Raw genomic sequence first — 20,000 nt, 5'->3', positions numbered from 1 at the left:
ATTGATTTATGGAGGAGGAGCCGTCAAAAACAAAGTGAAGAAACAAGAATAAAACATGCAGAAGAAGAGTGGCGGTTAGTTAAAGGCAACGCTGAGTACATAAATAAAAGAAGAAGAAGAAGCAGAAGAAGAAGGAGGAGAAGAAGAAGCAGAAGGAGAAGAAGGTGGAGAAGGAGGAGAAGAATAAACAGAAGGAGAAGGAGAAGAAGGAGAGGGAGAAGAAGAATAAGAAGGAGAAGAAAAAGCAGAAGGAGAAGAAGAAGAAGAAGAAGAAGAAGAAGAAGCACCAGGAGGAGGAGGAGGGGGAGGAGAAGAAGAAGGAGGAGAAGAAGAAGCAGAAGAAGCAGCTCCATGCCCACGAGCAGACCGTGATGCCACGCCTCCTCCCTGCTCGTCTGGGTTTATTCCAGGGTAAAAGTATTATCCACCGACCACATCTGATGCATTACCCGCTTCTACAACTTTGAGCTCTGAGGCACTTCCTCTTTGGGCTTTTGAGGCACTTCCTCTTTGGGCTCTGAGGCACTTCCTCTTTAGGCTCTGAGGCACTTCCTCTTTGGGCTCTGAGGCTCTTCCTCTTTGGGCTCTGAGGCTCTTCCTCTTTGGGCTTTTGAGGCTCTTCCTCTTTGGGCTCTGAGGCTCTTCCTCTTTGGGCTTTTGAGGCTCTTCCTCTTTGGGCTCTGAGGCACTTCCTCTTTGGGCTTTTGAGCCTCTTCCTCTTTGGGCTCTGAGGCACTTCCTCTTTGGGCTTTGAGGCACTTCCTCTTTGAGCTTTTGAGGCTCTTCCTCTTTGGGCTCTGAGGCACTTCCTCTTTGAGCTTTTGAGGCTCTTCCTCTTTGGGCTTTTGAGGCTCTTCCTCTTTGGGCTCTGAGGCACTTCCTCTTTGGGCTTTTGAGCCTCTTCCTCTTTGGGCTCTGAGGCACTTCCTCTTTGGGCTCTGAGGCACTTCCTCTTTGGGCTCTGAGGCACTTCCTCTTTGAGCTTTTGAGGCTCTTCCTCTTTGGGCTCTGAGGCACTTCCTCTTTGAGCTTTTGAGGCTCTTCCTCTTTGGGCTTTTGAGGCTCTTCCTCTTTGGGCTCTGAGGCACTTCCTCTTTGGGCTTTTGAGGCTCTTCCTCTTTGGGCTCTGAGGCACTTCCTCTTTGGGCTCTGAGGCACTTCCTCTTTGAGCTTTTGAGGCTCTTCCTCTTTGGGCTCTGAGGCACTTCCTCTTTGAGCTTTTGAGGCTCTTCCTCTTTGGGCTCTGAGGCACTTTCTCTTTGGGCTCTGAGGCACTTCCTCTTTGAGCTTTTGAGGCTCTTCCTCTTTGGGCTCTGATGCACTTCCTCTTTGAGCTCTGATGCACTTCCTCTTTGAGCTCTGATGCACTTCCTCTTTGAGCTCTGATGCACTTCCTCTTTAAGCTCTGAGGCACTTCCTCTTTGGGCTCTGATGTACTTCCTCTTTGAGCTCTGATGCACTTCCTCTTTGGGCTCTGATGCACTTCCTCTTTGGGCTCTGATGCACTTCCTCTTTGGGCTCTGATGTACTTCCTCTTTGGGCTCTGATGTACTTCCTCTTTGAGCTCTGATGCACTTCCTCTTTGGGCTCTGATGGACCAAACAGCTCTTAAATAAAAGCACAGCATGCTGTGGAATAGAAAAAGGATGAACTCGTCTCTTCAAGGTTCCTGAAGGCACCGGCACACACTGACCTGGGCCACACCGGCAACTGTGATCTCTAATGCCGTGTTCACACCGGACGCGACGCGAATTTGCGGCGCCGCGTCCACTGCGGAAGTTGACTCGCGTGAGTGAAACGAGGGCGTTCACACCAAACGCGAAAAATCGCGGCGCGAAGGGGGCGTGGCTTAGCTCTGTTGCTTGCCTCTGTGAGAGACAAGCGACGAAGCTTTCATTTCCGCTATCGACCATGGAATAAATAACCACTAGTTCTGCTTTATAATTGTTGTGGAAGTCCCAAACATGTCGGAACATGAAACGCCCTCGTGTTCGGGTTCATAACATCATCCGTAGCCGCACACAGCTCGGTGAATTTCACCGACTCCTCCAGGAACTGCGTCTCGCGTATCTCCGTAAAACGATACCGATTATGCCATCCACCATGGAAACAACCACCAGTTCTGCTTTATACTTGTTGTGTAAACTCCACATATGTCGGAACATCAAACTCCATGGTGTCTGGGTTCATACTATTATCCGTAGTCCCACAACAGCGTCTCAATGAAGCCGCTGTCAGCGCTGGTTCAGGCGGAGCAGCAGCAGTTTCATTCAGGAACGGGGAGGCGGCGGTGGTGACGGGCGGAGCTTCTCAACGCTGATTCTCAACGCTGATTGGCTGCCGCAACTTTGCGTCACGAGATTTCTCCGCCAGAGTTGGGAGAATTCAACTCACGCGAATTCGCGCCGCGTCCTTCGCTTTGTTCGCCCCAGGTCACACGTTCTGTTCGCGCCGCCTCCAACGCGTCTATCTCGCCGCACATTCGCGCCACAGCGCGTCTGTGGATTGACTTTACATGTAAACTGGTCGCGCCGCAAATTCGCGTCGCGTCCGGTGTGAACACGGCATAACCCAGCGATGTGAAGTTATGCAATTAATTTAATCATATGAATAGATTCATTTGATTAAATTCATATGAATAGATTATATAGAATGCAGGAATGAAAGAGTAAAGTTATATACATGAGCTTATGAATGCGTTGTGAACAAACCTCTTTAAAGAGAAGTTTAGTGACATGACATCATGATGAAGACTCTACAGGTGAAGAGGTCAGAACATGAACTCATAGATATCACCATGCAACTTCACCACTTCATCACTGACACTAAGAGGAGGATGTATTGCGTTACACGCTTTATCAAATGCTAGGTTTAAATAAGATGTTATGTAATGGTGACTTTAGGTGAATTTAAAAGAAATCTACAGACGCAAACAGACAAAGAAGTTAAATAAAAGTAGTATTTCCACTAGAATGAAAGAAGAGACGTTATGGAAGATAAATGGACCAAAGGCTCTAATAATAAATAAAGTTTGGACTCAACATGATGCTTTGTATGAAATAGGCCGTAAGATGTTCCTGACCGTGTCGGCTACTGAACAACATTTTACCCCGAAAGAAAAGCCCCGTCCTGAGTCCTCTGGAGACTCACCGATACGGTTCCCTGGAGGCCGGCACGAGTCCAGCACTCGAAGCATCCGGAAAGGAGAGCGCCTCAGCGGGGCCTCCCCCGTCCTCCAGGCACCAGCAGACAAATCCATCCAGAAGATTCAAAACAACAGAGGAAGTGGTATTCAAATGAAAAACATAACCATTTCAAAAAGACATTCCTCAAAGAGAGAAGAAATCAAGTCTTCAGGCAGTCTGTCCGTCCCATGAAGGGGAGGCCGGACGGGAACCTGGACCAGGACTCTCTCTCTCTCTCTTTCTCTCTCTCTCTCTCTCTCTCTCTCTCTCTCTCTCTCTCTCTCTCTCTCTCTCTCTCTCTCTCTCTCTCTCTCTCTCTCTCTCTCTCTCTCTCTCTCTCTCTCTCTCTCTCTCTCTCTCTCTCTCTACTAATGAAGGTCACCCAGTGAGCAGTATCGGTGCTTAATGCTGCCGTCCGGTCCAGAAACCCCGGGAGGAAAAAGAAGATGATGTGAGAATAAATGTGTTGAATCGGTTTCAACCTTCAGCTCCTCGAGGAAGAAAAACACTTGAACCATGTGACCTCTTTCCTTCTCTTGTCACTTTTCCATTTCCAGTCCAGTGTCTTGATGTTTTCCTCCTCCTGTTCCTCCTGTTATTCCGCTCACCACTCTCTTCCGACTGTTTCCTCTGTCTCTGTCTCTCTCTCTCCCTCCCTCCCTCTCTCTCTCTCCCTCTCCCTCTCCCCCTCCCTCTCCCCCTCTCTCCCTCTCTCCCTCTCTCCCTCCTCTGGCGCCCCTATCGGTGCAGTTAGTCCTCTTGTGCTTCCCCTTGCTCTTTACTCTCCTCCCTCTCATGAGATACCAATCTCCCTCCTCCTCCCCCTCCTCCGTCTGGGTCCAGAGATAGTGTTGAATACCGTGCGATCCTCTTTCCCTCTTCCTCCTTATCTTCATCACTCTGGCGCAGAGAGAGTCCCTCTGAGTGACGCCTCTGGCATCCCATCATCTCCGCTCTCAGACATCCTGTTTCTCTCCCTCCCTCCTTCCCCGTGGACCTGAAGCCATTATTCATTCTCAACCCATGAACGCACATAAAAACACACATTCAGCACCACGGAGCCCACACTGCCAGCAACCGCTCAGAAGAAATGTCTTCTTTTTGGAAGACGTCGTTTCAGAGAGAAGCAGGAGGACGGGTCCACAGTCCAGGGTGTCAAAGTCAAAGTCATCAGTGAAAACAGGTTAAAGAAGCTAAAGCTACAGATCACCATCACATCAGCTGTTCCTCTTGATTCACTGTATGCATGCAGTAGCTAGCTTAGCATAGACGTGCTACCGCTGGTTAATGATGTGCCAACGTTTAGCTCCACGAATGTTTTCTAAACGTATATATATATATATATATATATATATATATATATATATATATATATATATAGATATATATATATCCTTCCAATCTCTCTGAATAACCACGGCGAGCTCCTGATGTACTCAGTAAACATTGTCAACGTGAGTTTATGTCTCATTCTCTCTCCTGACCACCAGGGGGAGACTCCTCTGGTTGTATAGAAGTCTATGCTTCATGTGTTAAAGATGCATTCTCTCTCCTGACCACCAGGGGGCAACTCCTCTGGTTGTATAGAAGTCTATGCTTCATGTGTTAATGCTGCATTCTCTCTCCTGACCACAAGGGGGTGACTCCTCTGGTTGTATAGAAGTCTATATAAATGACTCTACTTTATGGTCATTTAGAGTCAAACAGACCATAAAGCAGGGGACGCTTTAGGGGCGGGGCTACAAGGTGATTGACAGGGGATGCTTTAGGGCGGGGCTACGAGGTGATTGACAGGTCAACATCACGAAGGTGAGGTTTTTTTTTAACCCTTTCAGTGTGTTTTGACTTCATGAACGTTAATTGCAAAATTTGAGTCACCTAAACATTTCTTACTCAGCATTCGGTTGCACTTAGCTCCGCCCTTTTGTGTCACTTCTGGCTTCAAAAGAACAAAATGGCGACGTTTCCTGTGTGCACAATTCCCTCCACGCGCACCGTCCCGTCAACATTGAAAAGAAGTGTTTACAGAAAGATGAAAGTTTTGAACGCCGTCCAAAATGTCAGCGAGATAAAGTATCAGATGCCATATTTCCTCACAGCATTTTCATAGAATAACACACACACAACAATGCAGTTCCTTATCAGAGTTGGTTGCTCCGCCCCCTTATCAGAGCTGGTTGCTCCACCCCCTTATCAGAGCTAGTGACTCCGCCTCCCTTATCAGAGCTGGTGACTCCGCCTCCCTTATCAGAGCTGGTGACTCCGCCTCCCTTATCAGAGCTGGTGACTCCGCCTCCCTTATCAGAGCTGGTGGCTCCGCCTCCCTTATCAGAGCTGGTGGCTCCGTCTCCTCCTCGCTGCTTCACTCAGGAATCTGAATCATGCATCCTCACACATGCTCGGCAACATTTGAGTTTACAACAAAACTATATTGGAGACACTTTTTATCCGTAAATACCACAGTCTGCCGGCAGTAGTGAGGCAATACAAATCAAAGAGCAATTAGGAACACAGAGAGAGAAACAGGGAGGGAGACCTTAGACTGCAGTAATCACCGCTAAACCTTTTATCTGCATCTCAGGGATCTATTATTCAATTACTGGGACCGGAGAGCCTTCTGTCAGCTGTCGGCCCTGAGAGCCTCCTAACAGCAACATGTTCCCTATGCCTCCTCCTAACAGCAACATGTTCCCTATGCCTCCTCCTAACAGCAACATGTTCCCTATGCCTCCTCCTAACAGCAACATGTTCCCTATGCCTCCTCCTCTTGATACCACAGCTTATAAAGTGTTGTATATAGTCATATTATATAAACAAAAACTATAGTTTGTTGTGTTTATGAAATTATAGAACAAGAATAAAGACAATTATTGACATTGCATTGCTATAACTTGCTATACCATTGCATTGTTAAAACTATCAAACTCTTATGAAGGGGGAGGAGCCATGTGTCGGCTACATTGAGGTCAATTAAAAACCCAACAATGCAGACTTTATCTGTGTGGCTCATGAGGTAGAGCTCATCCTGTAATCAGAAGGTAGCAGGTTCAGTACCTGTCCTCTTCACGTGAGGTTTACATTTTAAACGCATATCTTTTGCTGCGTTTACCCTGAGCGTCCTCACTACAGACTTTAGAGCTCCCCAAACGGAGGAGGAGGATCCGTCTTTATAGCGACGCCTCAGTGTCTCATGAGCCGCCACAGAACCAGCAGCAGGAGTTTGAGACGTGATCCACTTCCTGAAAGTAGATCTACTTTACTCGGTTTGCTGCAGCAGTTGAGGAATCTCTCCTCCTCTTCTTCTTCTTCTTCTTCTTCTTCTTCTTCTTCTTCTTCTTCTTCTTCTTCTTCTTCAGCGTGATGCTTTTCATCAGATGTGTGTTTGTTCTGGGTGGAGCTCTGCAAATGACGATGAGCCACCTGCAGGGGAAAAACTGCTCCACCGCGACATGACAGGATATGACGCACATTTTAATTAAAACAATATTTAAACTTTTATTTTCAGTGACCCAATATCACATAAAAAAACGTCAACGTCTTTTTAATCTTTTTTTTTAAGTCTCAGGGAGCCGCAACAGAGGTGCTAAAGAGCTGCATGCCGACCCCTGAGCTAACGGAACAGAGAGCTAAAGAAGGAACCCACTCTATTGTTCTTTAAAGCCAACCTGGGGGTGAGAGAAGCGCAAATGGCCGAGAGCGAGGGAGGGAGGGAGGGAGGGAGGGAGTGAGCGAGTGAGTGAGTGAGTGTGTGACTGAGCTAGTGAGTGAGTGAGTGAGATAACGGAGGAGCTTTCCATCTTTTATCGTCTTTATATTCTACGTTCCTCTACAGGTTAAATGTAGTGCGTTGATGTCCAGAGAGAAGAACCAAACATCTGGGCCGTTTCAGGAAGAGCAGCAGAAGAGCACGCTCTCACAAACGAAGGTGCTCACTCAGAAAGGGTTATTCGGGTCGTTCTCATAGGAGAACCCATTTCGGTTCCTGTTATAATTTTTATATTCCAAGGGCTTCATCTAGAACCCAACCAGGAGGTTCGACCGAGAACCCTTTTTTATTCCATGGGTTTCATCTAGAACCCTAGAGTATAGAAACAGCTGATGTGGCGCAGTGCAACCCACAACAATCTTGGTTCATAATAAAGGGTTCTTCCGCAGCAAATGGTTATGGGTAGAACCTCAGCCCTTCAGGAAGAACCTGTGTGGAACCTCTATTTCTGAAAGTGTCGTGTCCTTTTCCTCAGCAAAACAGACAGAGAGAAAGAGAAGCAAGAGAACGGAAAGTGCAGCGTCGGGTTTCCTGGCTGTAAGTACAGTGAGGCGGGAACGGGTCTCGGCCCGGGTAGCGAACCTGTAAAAGCTCTGCGGCTCTGGCAACTGGCCAAACACTTCACACACACACACACACACACACACACACACACACACACACACACACACACACCAGTCACTTACACAGATGAAGAGTGAATTTAATTGAATACTGCTTTGGACGGATGGAGTGCGTTAGAGAGAGACAGAGAAGAAGGAGGGAGACAAGAGAACGAGAGAAAGAGCGAGCGAGCTCCTTAGTGCAGCAAGGAGGAGAGATTGCATCATCATGTCGCTCCATTAAAGGCTGTGACGTGCTCCGACTGCTGAGTGGCAAACAGTGAGTCAGCACAACACAAAACACACACACCTCGTAACACTTCAAATTACACCTCATCTAATTTCATGAACAGAATAGCATCTATTTCACACCGATAACAGCTGTGCATTTCACAGAATGAAGTCACTCTGCAGGTAGGTTCACAGACTGGTGGCTGGAGAAAGGCGCCAGCACGTGGAACGCTTTCTAGCATGCAGAACAAACTTTATGCCACTGCATCGCATCTTCCAATCGTAAGACCTAGAGGGCACATTATCATGTTTTCTCTACTAGAAGGTTTCATCATGTTTTCTCTACTGGAAGGTTACCATAGAGAGCACTTCATCGCATATTTTACCATTTGAGAACTTTAAAAAAACATGTTAATAATTGTAAGGTAAGGTAAAGTAAAATATATATATATATATATATATATATATATATATATATATATATATATATATATATATATATATATATATAGCAGTGGTATTGGCACTAAATCTCAGGTGAAAAGTATTTCCAAAAGTATTGAAAATGTTCAAACTATACCCAGAGCTTTGGTGCTGTCCCTATTCATTTAGGGGAATCAGAAGTTTCATCCATCCATTCCTATCATATTCCCAGGTTGTCGATCGCAGTGAAGTGCGAGCTCCTGAAACTCGTTCTTTTGTCAGAGTCCAATGGATGCGTCTCGTGGTGGTCTGGTGGATCTGCAGTTCACTCAGCCGAGGACTCGGAAGACTCACAGCCCAAAGCTAATCACAGAGGCTCCTCCCTCGTTTTATCTACCTTCTCTCCCTCCATATCACTCGGTTTCCTGCAATCAAGCTCTCGCAATTTTCTAAACTGTTTCAATCCAAACCCATCACCGACATCCGAGCATTCGCTCCATCCTTGACCCGCCCCTTCCTCCCTCCATCCTTGACCCGCCCCTTCCTCCCTCCATCCTTGACCCGCCCCTTCCTCCCTCCATCCTTGACCCGCCCCTTCCTCCCTCCATCCTTCACCCGCCCCTTCCTCCCTCCATCCTTGACCCGCCCCTTCCTCCCTCCATCCTTGACCCGCCCCTTCCTCACTCCATCCTTGACTAGTCCCTTCTTCACCCCATCCTTGACTAGTCCCTTCTTCACTCTATCCTTGACCCGCCCCTTCCTCACTCCATCCTTGACTAGTCCCTTCTTCACCCCATCCTTGACTAGTCCCTCCTTCACTCTATCCTTGACCCGCCCCTTCCTCACTCCATCCTTGACCCGCCCCTTCCTCCCTCCATCCTTGACCCGCCCCTTCCTCACTCCATCCTTGACTAGTCCCTTCTTCACCCCATCCTTGACTAGTCCCTTCCTCACCCCATCCTTGACTAGTCCCTTCTTCACCCCATCCTTGACTAGTCCCTTCTTCACTCTATCCTTGACCCGCCCCTTCCTCACTCCATCCTTGACCCGCCCCTTCCTCACTCCATCCTTGACTAGTCCTGTTCTCACTCCATCCTTGACTAGTCCCTGCTTCACTCCATCCTTGACTAGCCCCTTCCTCACTCCATCCTTGACCCGCCCCTTCCTCACTCCATCCTTGACTAGCCCCTTCCTCACTCCATCCTTGACCCGCCCCTTCCTCACTCCATCCTTGACTAGCCCCTTCCTCACTCCATCCTTGACCCGCCCCTTCCTCACTCCATCCTTGACTAGTCCCTTCCTCACTCCATCCTTGACTAGTCCCTGCTTCACTCCATCCTTGACTAGTCCCTTCCTCACTCCATCCTTGACTAGTCCCTTCTTCACCCCATCCTTGACTAGTCCCTTCTTCACTCCATCCTTGACCCGCCCCTTCCTCACTCCATCCTTGACTAGCCCCTTCCTCACTCCATCCTTGACCCGCCCCTTCCTCACTCCATCCTTGACTAGCCCCTTCCTCACTCCATCCTTGACCCGCCCCTTCCTCACTCCATCCTTGACCCGCCCCTTCCTCACTCCATCCTTGACCCGCCCCTTCCTCACTCCATCCTTGCTCCACCACTGCTGATATAAAGCCGTTCTGCCACAGTGGGAAATGAGATTACTGGGATCCATATAGCAACGGACCACACGTTCCATTACATAATGCATACAGACAGAGAAAGAGTGGTTGTGTGAGCATGTGCGGTTGTGTGTGTGTGTGTTGGATTAAGGTCAATAGAGTGAAAAAGAAAGATCCCGGTCTCTTACTTGAACTATATATATATATATATATATATATATATATATATATATATATATATATATATATATATATATGCAAAACCTTGAACTTCAACGTAACTATGGCTGTCAAATAAATGTACATGCAACATTCGCATTAAACAATATTTGACTGTCAAATGTGGAAGTAGAAGTATGACGTGGCATAAAGTGGAAATAACTCAAGCACAATAAAAACAGCTCAATATTATACTTCAGTATTTGCATGTTTGTACTCAAAATGACTCTTTTTGAATAAACAGAATCTATGAATTAAACCAGTATGCTTGAACATACAGCTGCACGTTTTTATTTTTGTTATTGTTCTTATGTGTGTGTGTGTGTGTGTGTGTGTGTGTGTGTGTGTGTGTGTGTGTGTGGGTGTGTGTGTGTGTGCGTGTGTGCATCTGTGTGTGCGTGCGTGTGTGTGTGTGTGTGTGTGCATGTGTGTGTGCGCGTCTGTCTGTGTGTGTGTGTGCGTCTATGTGTGCGTGTGTGTGCGTGTGTGCGTGCGTGCGTGCGTCTGTCTGTGTGTGTGTGTGTGTGCGTGCGTGCACGTGCGTGTGTGCGTGCGTGCGTGCACGTGCGTGTGTGCGTGCGTGCGTGTGCGTGCGTGTGCGTGCGTACCCAGAGATCCAGTCCTGTGCAGGCTCAGGTGGGCTCGGTCTCTCTCCAGCCCCGGCTCCCTGCGCAGTGCGGTGCGGCCCAGGTGGCCGGCGTACTGACGCAGGAAGGAGGGGGCGCTGTGCGAGGCGGGCGGGTGCACGGCATTGTGCACGACATTGTGCACAGTGTTGTGCACGGCATTGTGCACGGCGCTGTGCACGGCGGGTGGGTGCACGGCGCTCGCCACCACGGACTCTGAGAGGCACGCGATGCAGGCGGAACCAGCCGGGAGGAGGGAAGAGAAGGGGAGACAAGAGAGAGCGAGAGAAAGCCAGAGTGAGGAGCGCGTCCACACAAAACCAGAAAGAGCAGGAGAGCGATGAAGAGAGGAGGAGCAAAGCAGGAAGAGGGGAGGAGAAAGAGAGTAAAAAAGAAGGCAGAGACACAGAGAAGTAGCAGAACATGAACAGCTCAACACAATAATCACACAGCTGGAAAGTGAGCGATGCAGAGTGGAGTCATGGGCCGATAAAAACCCTGATGTTGAAGAACGGAGAGGTGGAAAAAATAAAGAGACGTGCATGCACAGGAACGACGAGCAGATGCATTGTGGGAAACGTGCCACATAAGGTAAAGGAAAAAAACGAGCGACTGATGGGAAGACCGGAGAAGATATGAACCCAACTGTTGGTGGAGAAGGACAGCAAACAGAACCCCACCCTCAGAGGTGTCACGTTGCATCTTTTAGAAAGAACCCGTTTATTCCTCTGTGCTCACCAGCGGGTTCTGACTGAACCCCATGAGCATCTAGTGGACAGTGACAGGCTGCCTGTGGATTTATTATCAATAAATAAATATCAGCACATGACCACATCTGGTGAATCGGTGTCGATGGCTCATTAACTGGAGATAGCGATGAGCTGTGGACGAAGCATTTCGTTGCTCTTTTTTTTTTACTCATTTAGGCGCTGGCTAGTCAGGGAGCCATCTTGCTAATTCCCTCATGATGTCATACGACTGAAGATTTAAAAACCACCAAATTAACTGCTGGACTTCAACGTTATGGAGCATACTTATGGAGCATACTTTGCATTAAAATGTCCACTCTTTACCTGTATTTGTTTGCGGCTTTAGTTACATATATTTCCTACTTCTTAAATCCTCAAAATCTGCATGAACACAAGAAGTCCGCTCCACCTGATTATCTCTGTGAAACTGAGCGTCTCCTTCTGCACAGGCCCGCATAGAGATGCTCGGGTCGGGCTGATGCAGCAAAGGGAAAGAGCAAGATGACATGTGCAAGATGTCGTGCAGAGGTTAAAGTTCAAAGCCCCTCTCGTCCTCTTCCTCCACCCCGACTCCCTCTTGCCCCGCGAGCACTCTGGAAACCAACCGACGGAGCTACGAAAGACTACAGAGGATACAAACAAACAAATAGGTGGCGGTGAGATTAATCTGGTAGAGGAGCTGTATGGATGTTGCAGCCCGGAGGGAGATGGAGTAACAACAACAACAACAACACAACAACCAGTAACAAAGAAACAAACATTATTGCTTCTTTTGGCTTTCAGCTCCAACTTTTCTTGTTTTCTCACTTCTCTAAAACAAAGCTTCTGTGGTGACCTGGTTTCTGTCTGGAGTCTCTCTCTCTCTCTCTCTCTCACACACACACAAACACACACACACACACACACACACACACACACACACACACACACACACACACACACACACACACACACACACACACACACACAGGCAGCCAGAGTCTCTGAGATTGACGCTGCTTTCAGATTCTCGTGATCCGTGTTAATTCACACCAGCGCTCCTCTCGTCTCGGTCTTCGCGGTAAAGTGAACGACACGAGCGACGGTGACGAAGCTGCACGATGAGGTGAGGATGACGAGGGTGGGTGAAAGCTTTGTGTTCACACGTCTGCATGAGAGTATTAATACATATCAGGGAAATATCCCATATGACCTGTATTTTAAATCTCTGCACCATCGTGTGGAGACGACCACGTTCAAGCTTCTAGAAGGAGGTGAAGAGGGTGAAACAGGTAACTGACAGATATCAACAAGTTCACCAGTTCATTACTGACATTGAGAGGATTATTTATTGTATTACAAGTTTGATGTAATGTTAGGTTTAAATATGTAAATGAGGCATTATCTCATGGTGATTTTTGGTGACTTTAAGAGACACTTACAGATGCAAACAGACCCGTATATATACCCGTAGATAGTGTAGTTATACCCGTAGATATACCCGTAGATAGTGTGGTTATACCCGTATATATACCCGTAGATAGTGTAGTTATACCCGTAGATATACCCGTAGATAGTGTGGTTATACCCGTAGATATACCCGTAGATAGTGTGGTTATACCCGTAGATATACCCGTAGATAGTGTGGTTATACCCGTAGATATACCCGTAGATAGTGTGGTTATACCCGTAGATAGTGTGGTTATACCCGTAGATATACCCGTAGATAGTGTGGTTATACCCGTAGATATACCCGTAGATAGTGTGGTTATACCCGTAGATATACCCGTAGATAGTGTGGTTATACCCGTAGATATACCCGTAGATAGTGTGGTTATACCCGTAGATATACCCGTAGATAGTGTGGTTATACCCGTAGATATACCCGTAGATAGTGTGGTTATACCCGTAGATAGCGCGGCTATACCCGTAGATATGTGTTGTGTTGTGTTTTACTGAAACCTGGCTGAGACATGAGGAATATGTCAGCCTAAATGAATCTACTCCTCCAAGTCATGTTAATATGCACATTCCTCGAGGCACCGGCCGAGGAGGTGGAGTAGCTGCCATTTTTGACTCGGGTCTGTTAATGAGTCCTAAACCTGGATTGAACTGCAACTCATTTGAAAGCCTTGTTCTTAGTCTTTCACATCCAACCTGGAAAACAGTACAGACGATTCTGTTTGTTGTGGTATATCGAGCACCAGGTACGTACTCAGAATTTATTTCAGAATTTTCTGAATTTTTGTCAAGTTTGGTCCTTTAGACTGATAAGGTTATTATTGTAGGGGATTTTAATATTCATGTGGATGTCAGCAATGATAGCCTTAGTGTTGCATTTAGCTCATTGTTGGATTCGATTGGCTTCTGTCAGAGAGTACAGGAACCGACTCACTGCTTTAACCACACCCTCGACCTTGTTCTTACATATGGCATTGACGTGGAGCATTTAGTAGTGTTTCCACAGAACCGTCTTTAATCAGACCATTGTCTTATAACTTTTGAGTTTATACTACCGGATTGTACAGCGTTAGGCAAGAGTTTTTACACCAGATGTCTAACTGACGGTGCTGTTGCTAGATTTAAGGAAGCGATTCCTTCTGTATTTGATTCATTACCATGTCTCAATATAACAGAGGACTCCTGTGCTAACTTTACTCCCTCCCAGATTGATCAGCTCGCCGATGGTGCTACTGGCTCACTGAGAGTGACACTGGACTCGATAGCCCCTCTAAGAAAGAGGATCATTAAGCAAAGGAGGCTCGCTCCATGGTACAACCCTCAGACCCGTATATTAAAGCAAGCATCAGGAAGCTTGAGGGCATATGGCGTTCCAACGGTCTGGAGGAGTCCCGGTTGGTTTGGCGGATAGTCTGAGAACATATAAGAAGGCCCTCCGTAATGCCAGAGGAGCCTACTACTCATCACTAATAGAGAAACACAAGAGCAACCCTAGGTTTCTCTTTAGCACTGTGGCCAGGCTGGCTGAGAGTCATAGCTCGGTGGATCCGTGTATTCCTATAGACCTCAGTAGTAATGACTTCATGAACTTCTTCAATGGTAAGATTCTGGCTATTAAAGGCAGGATCGGTAATCTCCTGCCCTCGACTACTGCCGGTCCATCCTCAGGTGGGATGGCCATGGAGGAGGCTGTGGGCCCTGCTGTGTGTCTGGATGGATTTTTTACCATCAACCTCGACCAACTGTCTTCAATGGTTTCTACATCTAAATCGTCTACCTGTCTCCTGGACCCTGTTCCGACTAAGCTGTTTAAGGAAGTTTTACCTTAAGTTAGTGCCTCTCTACTAGATATTATCAATGGGTCTTTACTAATGGGTCATGGACCTCAGTCTTTTAAAGTAGCTGTAATTAAACCTCTTCTTAAGAAGCCCACTCTGGATCCAGAGGTGTTGGCTAACTACAGACCTATCTCTAACCTTCCCTTCCTCTCTAAGATACTGGAGAAGGTAGTCGCAAACCAGTTGTGTGACTTTTTACATAACAATAGTTTATTTGAGAAGTTTCAGTCAGGATTTAGAAAGCATCATAGCACAGAGACAGCACTAGTGACAATTACTAAAGACCTTCTAGTTGCATCAGATAGGGGACTTGTCTCTGTACTGGTCTTGTTAGACCTTAGTGCAGCGTTTGACACCATTGACCATGACATCTTATTACAGAGACTAGACCAGTTGATTGGTATTAAAGGTACAGCACTAAGCTGGTTTAAGTCATATTTATCGGATCGATCTCAGTTTGTATTTGTAAACAATGAGGCCTTGGTTACCACTGCCGTTCGCCATGGAGTTCCACAAGGTTCTGTGCTTGGACCAATTTTATTCACCTTATATATGCTTCCTTTAGGCAATATTATCAGAAAACACTCCATAAACTTTCACTGTTATGCCGATGATACTCAACTATATCTGTGGATCAAGCCAGATGAAACCCACCAGGTCGCCAAACTTCAAGCGTGTCTTAAAGACATCAAAACCTGGATGACCTGCAACTTCCTGCTGCTGAACTCGGACAAGACTAAAGTTATTTTACTCGGACCAGAACACCTCAGAAATCAAGTATCTGATGATATGGTTTCTCTGGATGGCATCGCTCTGGCATCCACCACCACCGTAAGGAATCTCAGAGTTATTTTTGATCAGGACCTGTCCTTTGGCTCCCACGTGAAACAGTTCTCAAGGACCGCCTTTTTTCACCTACGGAACATCTCAAAGATCCGGCACATCCTGTCTCAAAGCCATGCAGAAACATTGATTTACGCATTTGTTACCTCAAGACTGGATTACTGTAACTCCGTATTATCAGGCTGCTCCGGTAAATCCCTTGGATCTCTCCACCTGATCCAGAATGCTGCAGCTCGTGTACTAACGAGGATGCGGAAGAGAGATCACATTACTCCTGTACTAGCTGTTCTCCACTGGCTTCCTGCAAGATCGAGAATCCTATTTAAAATCCTTTTCCTTACCTACAAAGCCTTAACTGGTGATGCACCATCATATCTTAAGGACCTTATAGTGCCATATTACCCCACGAGAGCAATACGCTCACTGAATGCAGGGTTACTTGTGGTTCCCAGAGTGTTAAAAAGTAGGTTGGGGCGAGAGCTTTCAGTTATCGGGCTCCTCTTCTGTGGAATCAGCTTCCATTTTCAGTTCGGAGGGCAGACAGTCACCTCATTTAAGAGTAGACCTAAGACTTTCCTCTTTGATGGCGCTTATAGTTAGGGCTGTTTCAGGCTTATAGTTAGGGCTGGCTCAGGTTTGCCCTGGTCCAGCCCGTAGATATGCTGCTATAGGCCTAGACTGCTGGGGGACATCTTAGGATACACTGAGCTCCTCCTTTCCTTCTCTTCCTTTTTCGCTCCTCCTCTCCTCTTCACCTCTTCTTTCTCTCCTTCTGGATAAATGATTGTCTCTTCAATGCATATTACTAACTCTACTTTCTTTTTCCATGGATTCATGGCTGCCCCTGGCCCTGCTGATGCAACCATGGCCCTGCTGATGCAACTGGCCTGGAGCCGGTCCTGCCAGCTGCCATGTCCCTGCTTTCTCCTCCCACTGCCCCTGGGATGCCCCTCCTCTCTACCTCCTTCTGCTTAATGGATCGTGTCTATCTGGATCATGGACCATGTATACTACTCATGATATGAATAATTTCTGTCACATTCATTGAATGTGCTGTAACTCCGTTACGTTATTCATTCTGGCCACATGACATCTATTGCTTCTGTCCATCCGGGGAGAGGGATCCTCCTCTGTTGCTCTCCCTCAGGTTTCTTTCCCTTTTTTCCCTGTGAAAGGGTTTTTACTATCTTTATTGGGGGAATTTTTCCTGATCCGATGTGAGGTCCCGGGATAGGGATGTCATGTGTACAGATTGTAAAGCCCTCCGAGGCATACTTATATTTGTGATGTTGGGCTATATAAAATGAACTGAATTGCATTGAAGATGTACCCGTAGATAGTGTGGCTATACCCGTAGATATACCCGTAGATAGTGTGGCTATACCCGTAGATATACCCGTAGATAGCGCGGCTATACCCGTAGATATACCCGTAGATAGTGTGGCTATACCCGTAGATATACCCGTAGATAGCGCGGCTATACCCGTAGATATACCCGTAGATAGCGCGGCTATACCCGTAGATATACCCGTAGATAGTGGGGCTATACCCGTAGATATACCCGTAGATAGTGGGGCTATACCCGTAGATATACCTGTAGATAGCGCGGCTATACCCGTAGATATACCTGTAGATAGCGCGGCTATACCCGTAGATATACCCGTAGATAGCGCGGCTATACCCGTAGATATGTGTTGTGTCTTACTGAAACCTGGCTGAGACATGAGGAATATGTCAGCCTAAATGAATCTACTCCTCCAAGTCATGTTAATATGCACATTCCTCGAGGCACCGGCCGAGGAGGTGGAGTAGCTGGAGTAGCTGGAGTAGCTGTGGCTATACCCGTAGATATACCCTTAGATAGTGTGGCTATACCCGTAGATATACCTGTAGATAGCGCGGCTATACCCGTAGATAGCGCGGCTATACCCGTAGATATACCCGTAGATAGCGCGGCTATACCCGTAGATATACCCGTAGATAGACCGTCTGCCGGGCGCTCGGTGCTTTACCTGCGTGCGGCTCACCATCGTCCCCGGCCGGCTCGTCCAGGGCCATCTGCTCGGCCAGCTCCGACAGCGAGTCGTCGACGGGCCGAGCGCTACGCAGCGACATGGACAGCCTCCGCTTGATGATTTTCATCCTGTCCATCTTCTCCACTGCACCACCGGGGGCCTGCAGAGGGGGAGGGACAACCACATCATCATCATCACCACCACCACCACCACCACCACCACCACCATCATCATCACAACCATCACCAGCTGTTGAGCTCCATTGTTTGGGGGAACACTGCAGTGCAGCCTCGGCGCATTTCTACCATTTACTGTGTGTTCTGAGCCCCGGTGATTGTGCTCCCACTGTTGTGCGTCCCGAGCGCAAACACTGCAGAATCTAAAGACACAGAACCACTGAGCAGACCCAGAGAAAGAGCAACAAAACAAACAAACAAACATGGAAATATGGCCGACTGTGCAGCTCTGAGCTTTGATTGACACGACGCTCATGAGTCAGTTCAGTAAGGAGGACTGTTGGCTGCTCACATGCGCACTGTGGAAGGACAATGTTTTATATCTAAAGGTTTTACATCTTATGCTTAAGTACAGTTTTTACTCAAGCTTCAGTATGACTGAAGTCCTATAAAGCGGGTAGTCAGCAGAAGAAAAGGTTAATGTGAGAGTTCAGTGATTAAAAGGGAACAGCGGGCGTAGATAGTCGCAGTAACCTTGTTCTGTCCCAGTATTAACCAGGAGAAAGCGGGATGTAGGTGCCAAAGAAACAAGTCCAGGGAGGCTCAGACAAAACAACGATTAGGGGAGGACGTCAGCAAGAGAAGCCGCATTCCTGAGAGGAAGGCTTGAACGGTTATGCATAAGGAGAGTGACGAGAGGAAGTGACATTAGTGGGCTGGACGGGGCCGTACCTGAAACTGTTTGTTAGGTTATATCAGTGGTGGGCCGTCAGGGCCTGTAAGTCTTCTCTGCTGGCCTAAACAGAATCACAAAGTTATAGCTATTTTATCATTTAATTGTTTTTTACAAATACACTACATGTATTATAATTATATGCTGAGAGACACTGAGAGACGGTGAGAGACACTGAGAGACACTGAGAGACGGTGAGAGACGGTGAGAGACGGTGAGAGACACTGAGAGACGGTGAGAGACACTGAGAGACACTGAGAGACGGTGAGAGACGGTGAGAGATGCTGAGAGATACTGAGAGACACTGAGAGACGGTGAGAGACACTGAGAGACACTGAGAGACGGTGAGAGACGGTGAGAGATGCTGAGAGATACTGAGAGACACTGAGAGACGGTGAGAGACACTGAGAGACACTGAGAGACGGTGAGAGATGCTGAGAGATACTGAGAGACACTGAGAGACGGTGAGAGACGGTGAGAGACACTGAGAGACGGTGAGAGACGCTGAGAGACGGTGAGAGACACTGAGAGACGGTGAGAGACACTGAGAGGCGGTGAGAGACGCTGAGAGACGGTGAGAGACACTGAGAGACGGTGAGAGACACTGAGAGACACTGAGAGACGGTGAGAGACACTGAGAGACACTGAGAGACGGTGAGAGACACTGAGAGACACTGAGAGACACTGAGAGACGGTGAGAGACACTGAGAGACGGTGAGAGACACTGAGAGACACTGAGAGACGGTGAGAGACACTGAGAGACACTGAGAGACGCTGAGAGACGGTGAGAGACACTGAGAGGCGGTGAGAGACGCTGAGAGACGGTGAGAGACGGTGAGAGACGGTGAGAGACACTGAGAGACACTGAGAGACGGTGAGAGACACTGAGAGACGGTGAGAGACACTGAGAGACACTGAGAGACACTGAGAGACGGTGAGAGACACTGAGAGACACTGAGAGACACTGAGAGACGGTGAGAGACACTGAGAGACGGTGAGAGACGGTGAGAGACGCTGAGAGACGGTGAGAGACACTGAGAGACGGTGAGAGACACTGAGAGACGGTGAGAGACGGTGAGAGACGCTGAGAGACACTGAGAGACGGTGAGAGACACTGAGAGACGGTGAGAGACACTGAGAGACGGTGAGAGACACTGAGAGACACTGAGAGACGGTGAGAGACGGTGAGAGATGCTGAGAGACACTGAGAGACACTGAGAGACGGTGAGAGATGCTGAGAGACGGTGAGAGACACTGAGAGACACTGAGAGACGGTGAGAGACACTGAGAGACGGTGAGAGACACTGAGAGACGCTGAGAGACGGTGAGAGACACTGAGAGACACTGAGAGACACTGAGAGACGGTGAGAGACACTGAGAGACACTGAGAGACACTGAGAGACACTGAGAGACACTGAGAGACGGTGAGAGACGGTGAGAGACACTGAGAGACACTGAGAGACGGTGAGAGACACTGAAAGACGGTGAGAGACGGTGAGAGACACTGAGAGACACTGAGAGACGGTGAGAGGC

The 20,000-nt window shown here is 47.8% G+C and overlaps 1 protein-coding gene across 1 annotated transcript in view; it reads right to left on the bottom strand.

The window, feature by feature from the left end:
• The window catches only part of LOC306743586 (cyclin-dependent kinase 16-like), a gene marked incomplete at both ends in the record, with an annotated part of 35,132 nt that extends 17,438 nt beyond the window's left edge, over positions 1–17,694 (bottom strand). The window contains 2 exons of the mRNA XM_079226114.1: positions 10,656–10,799; positions 17,556–17,694. Of these exons, the coding sequence (XP_079082240.1) occupies positions 10,656–10,799; positions 17,556–17,694 (283 nt within the window). The remainder of the gene's footprint in view (positions 1–10,655; positions 10,800–17,555) is intronic.
• Between the last annotated feature and the right edge of the window lie 2,306 nt (positions 17,695–20,000).

This window comes from Taurulus bubalis (genome assembly GCF_910589615.1).
Source record: "Taurulus bubalis genome assembly, chromosome: 11".
Taxonomy (NCBI): domain Eukaryota; kingdom Metazoa; phylum Chordata; class Actinopteri; order Perciformes; family Cottidae; genus Taurulus; species Taurulus bubalis.
The sequence above is the reverse complement of the archived record's forward strand: the minus strand, read 5'-3'. Positions and strand labels throughout refer to the sequence as shown.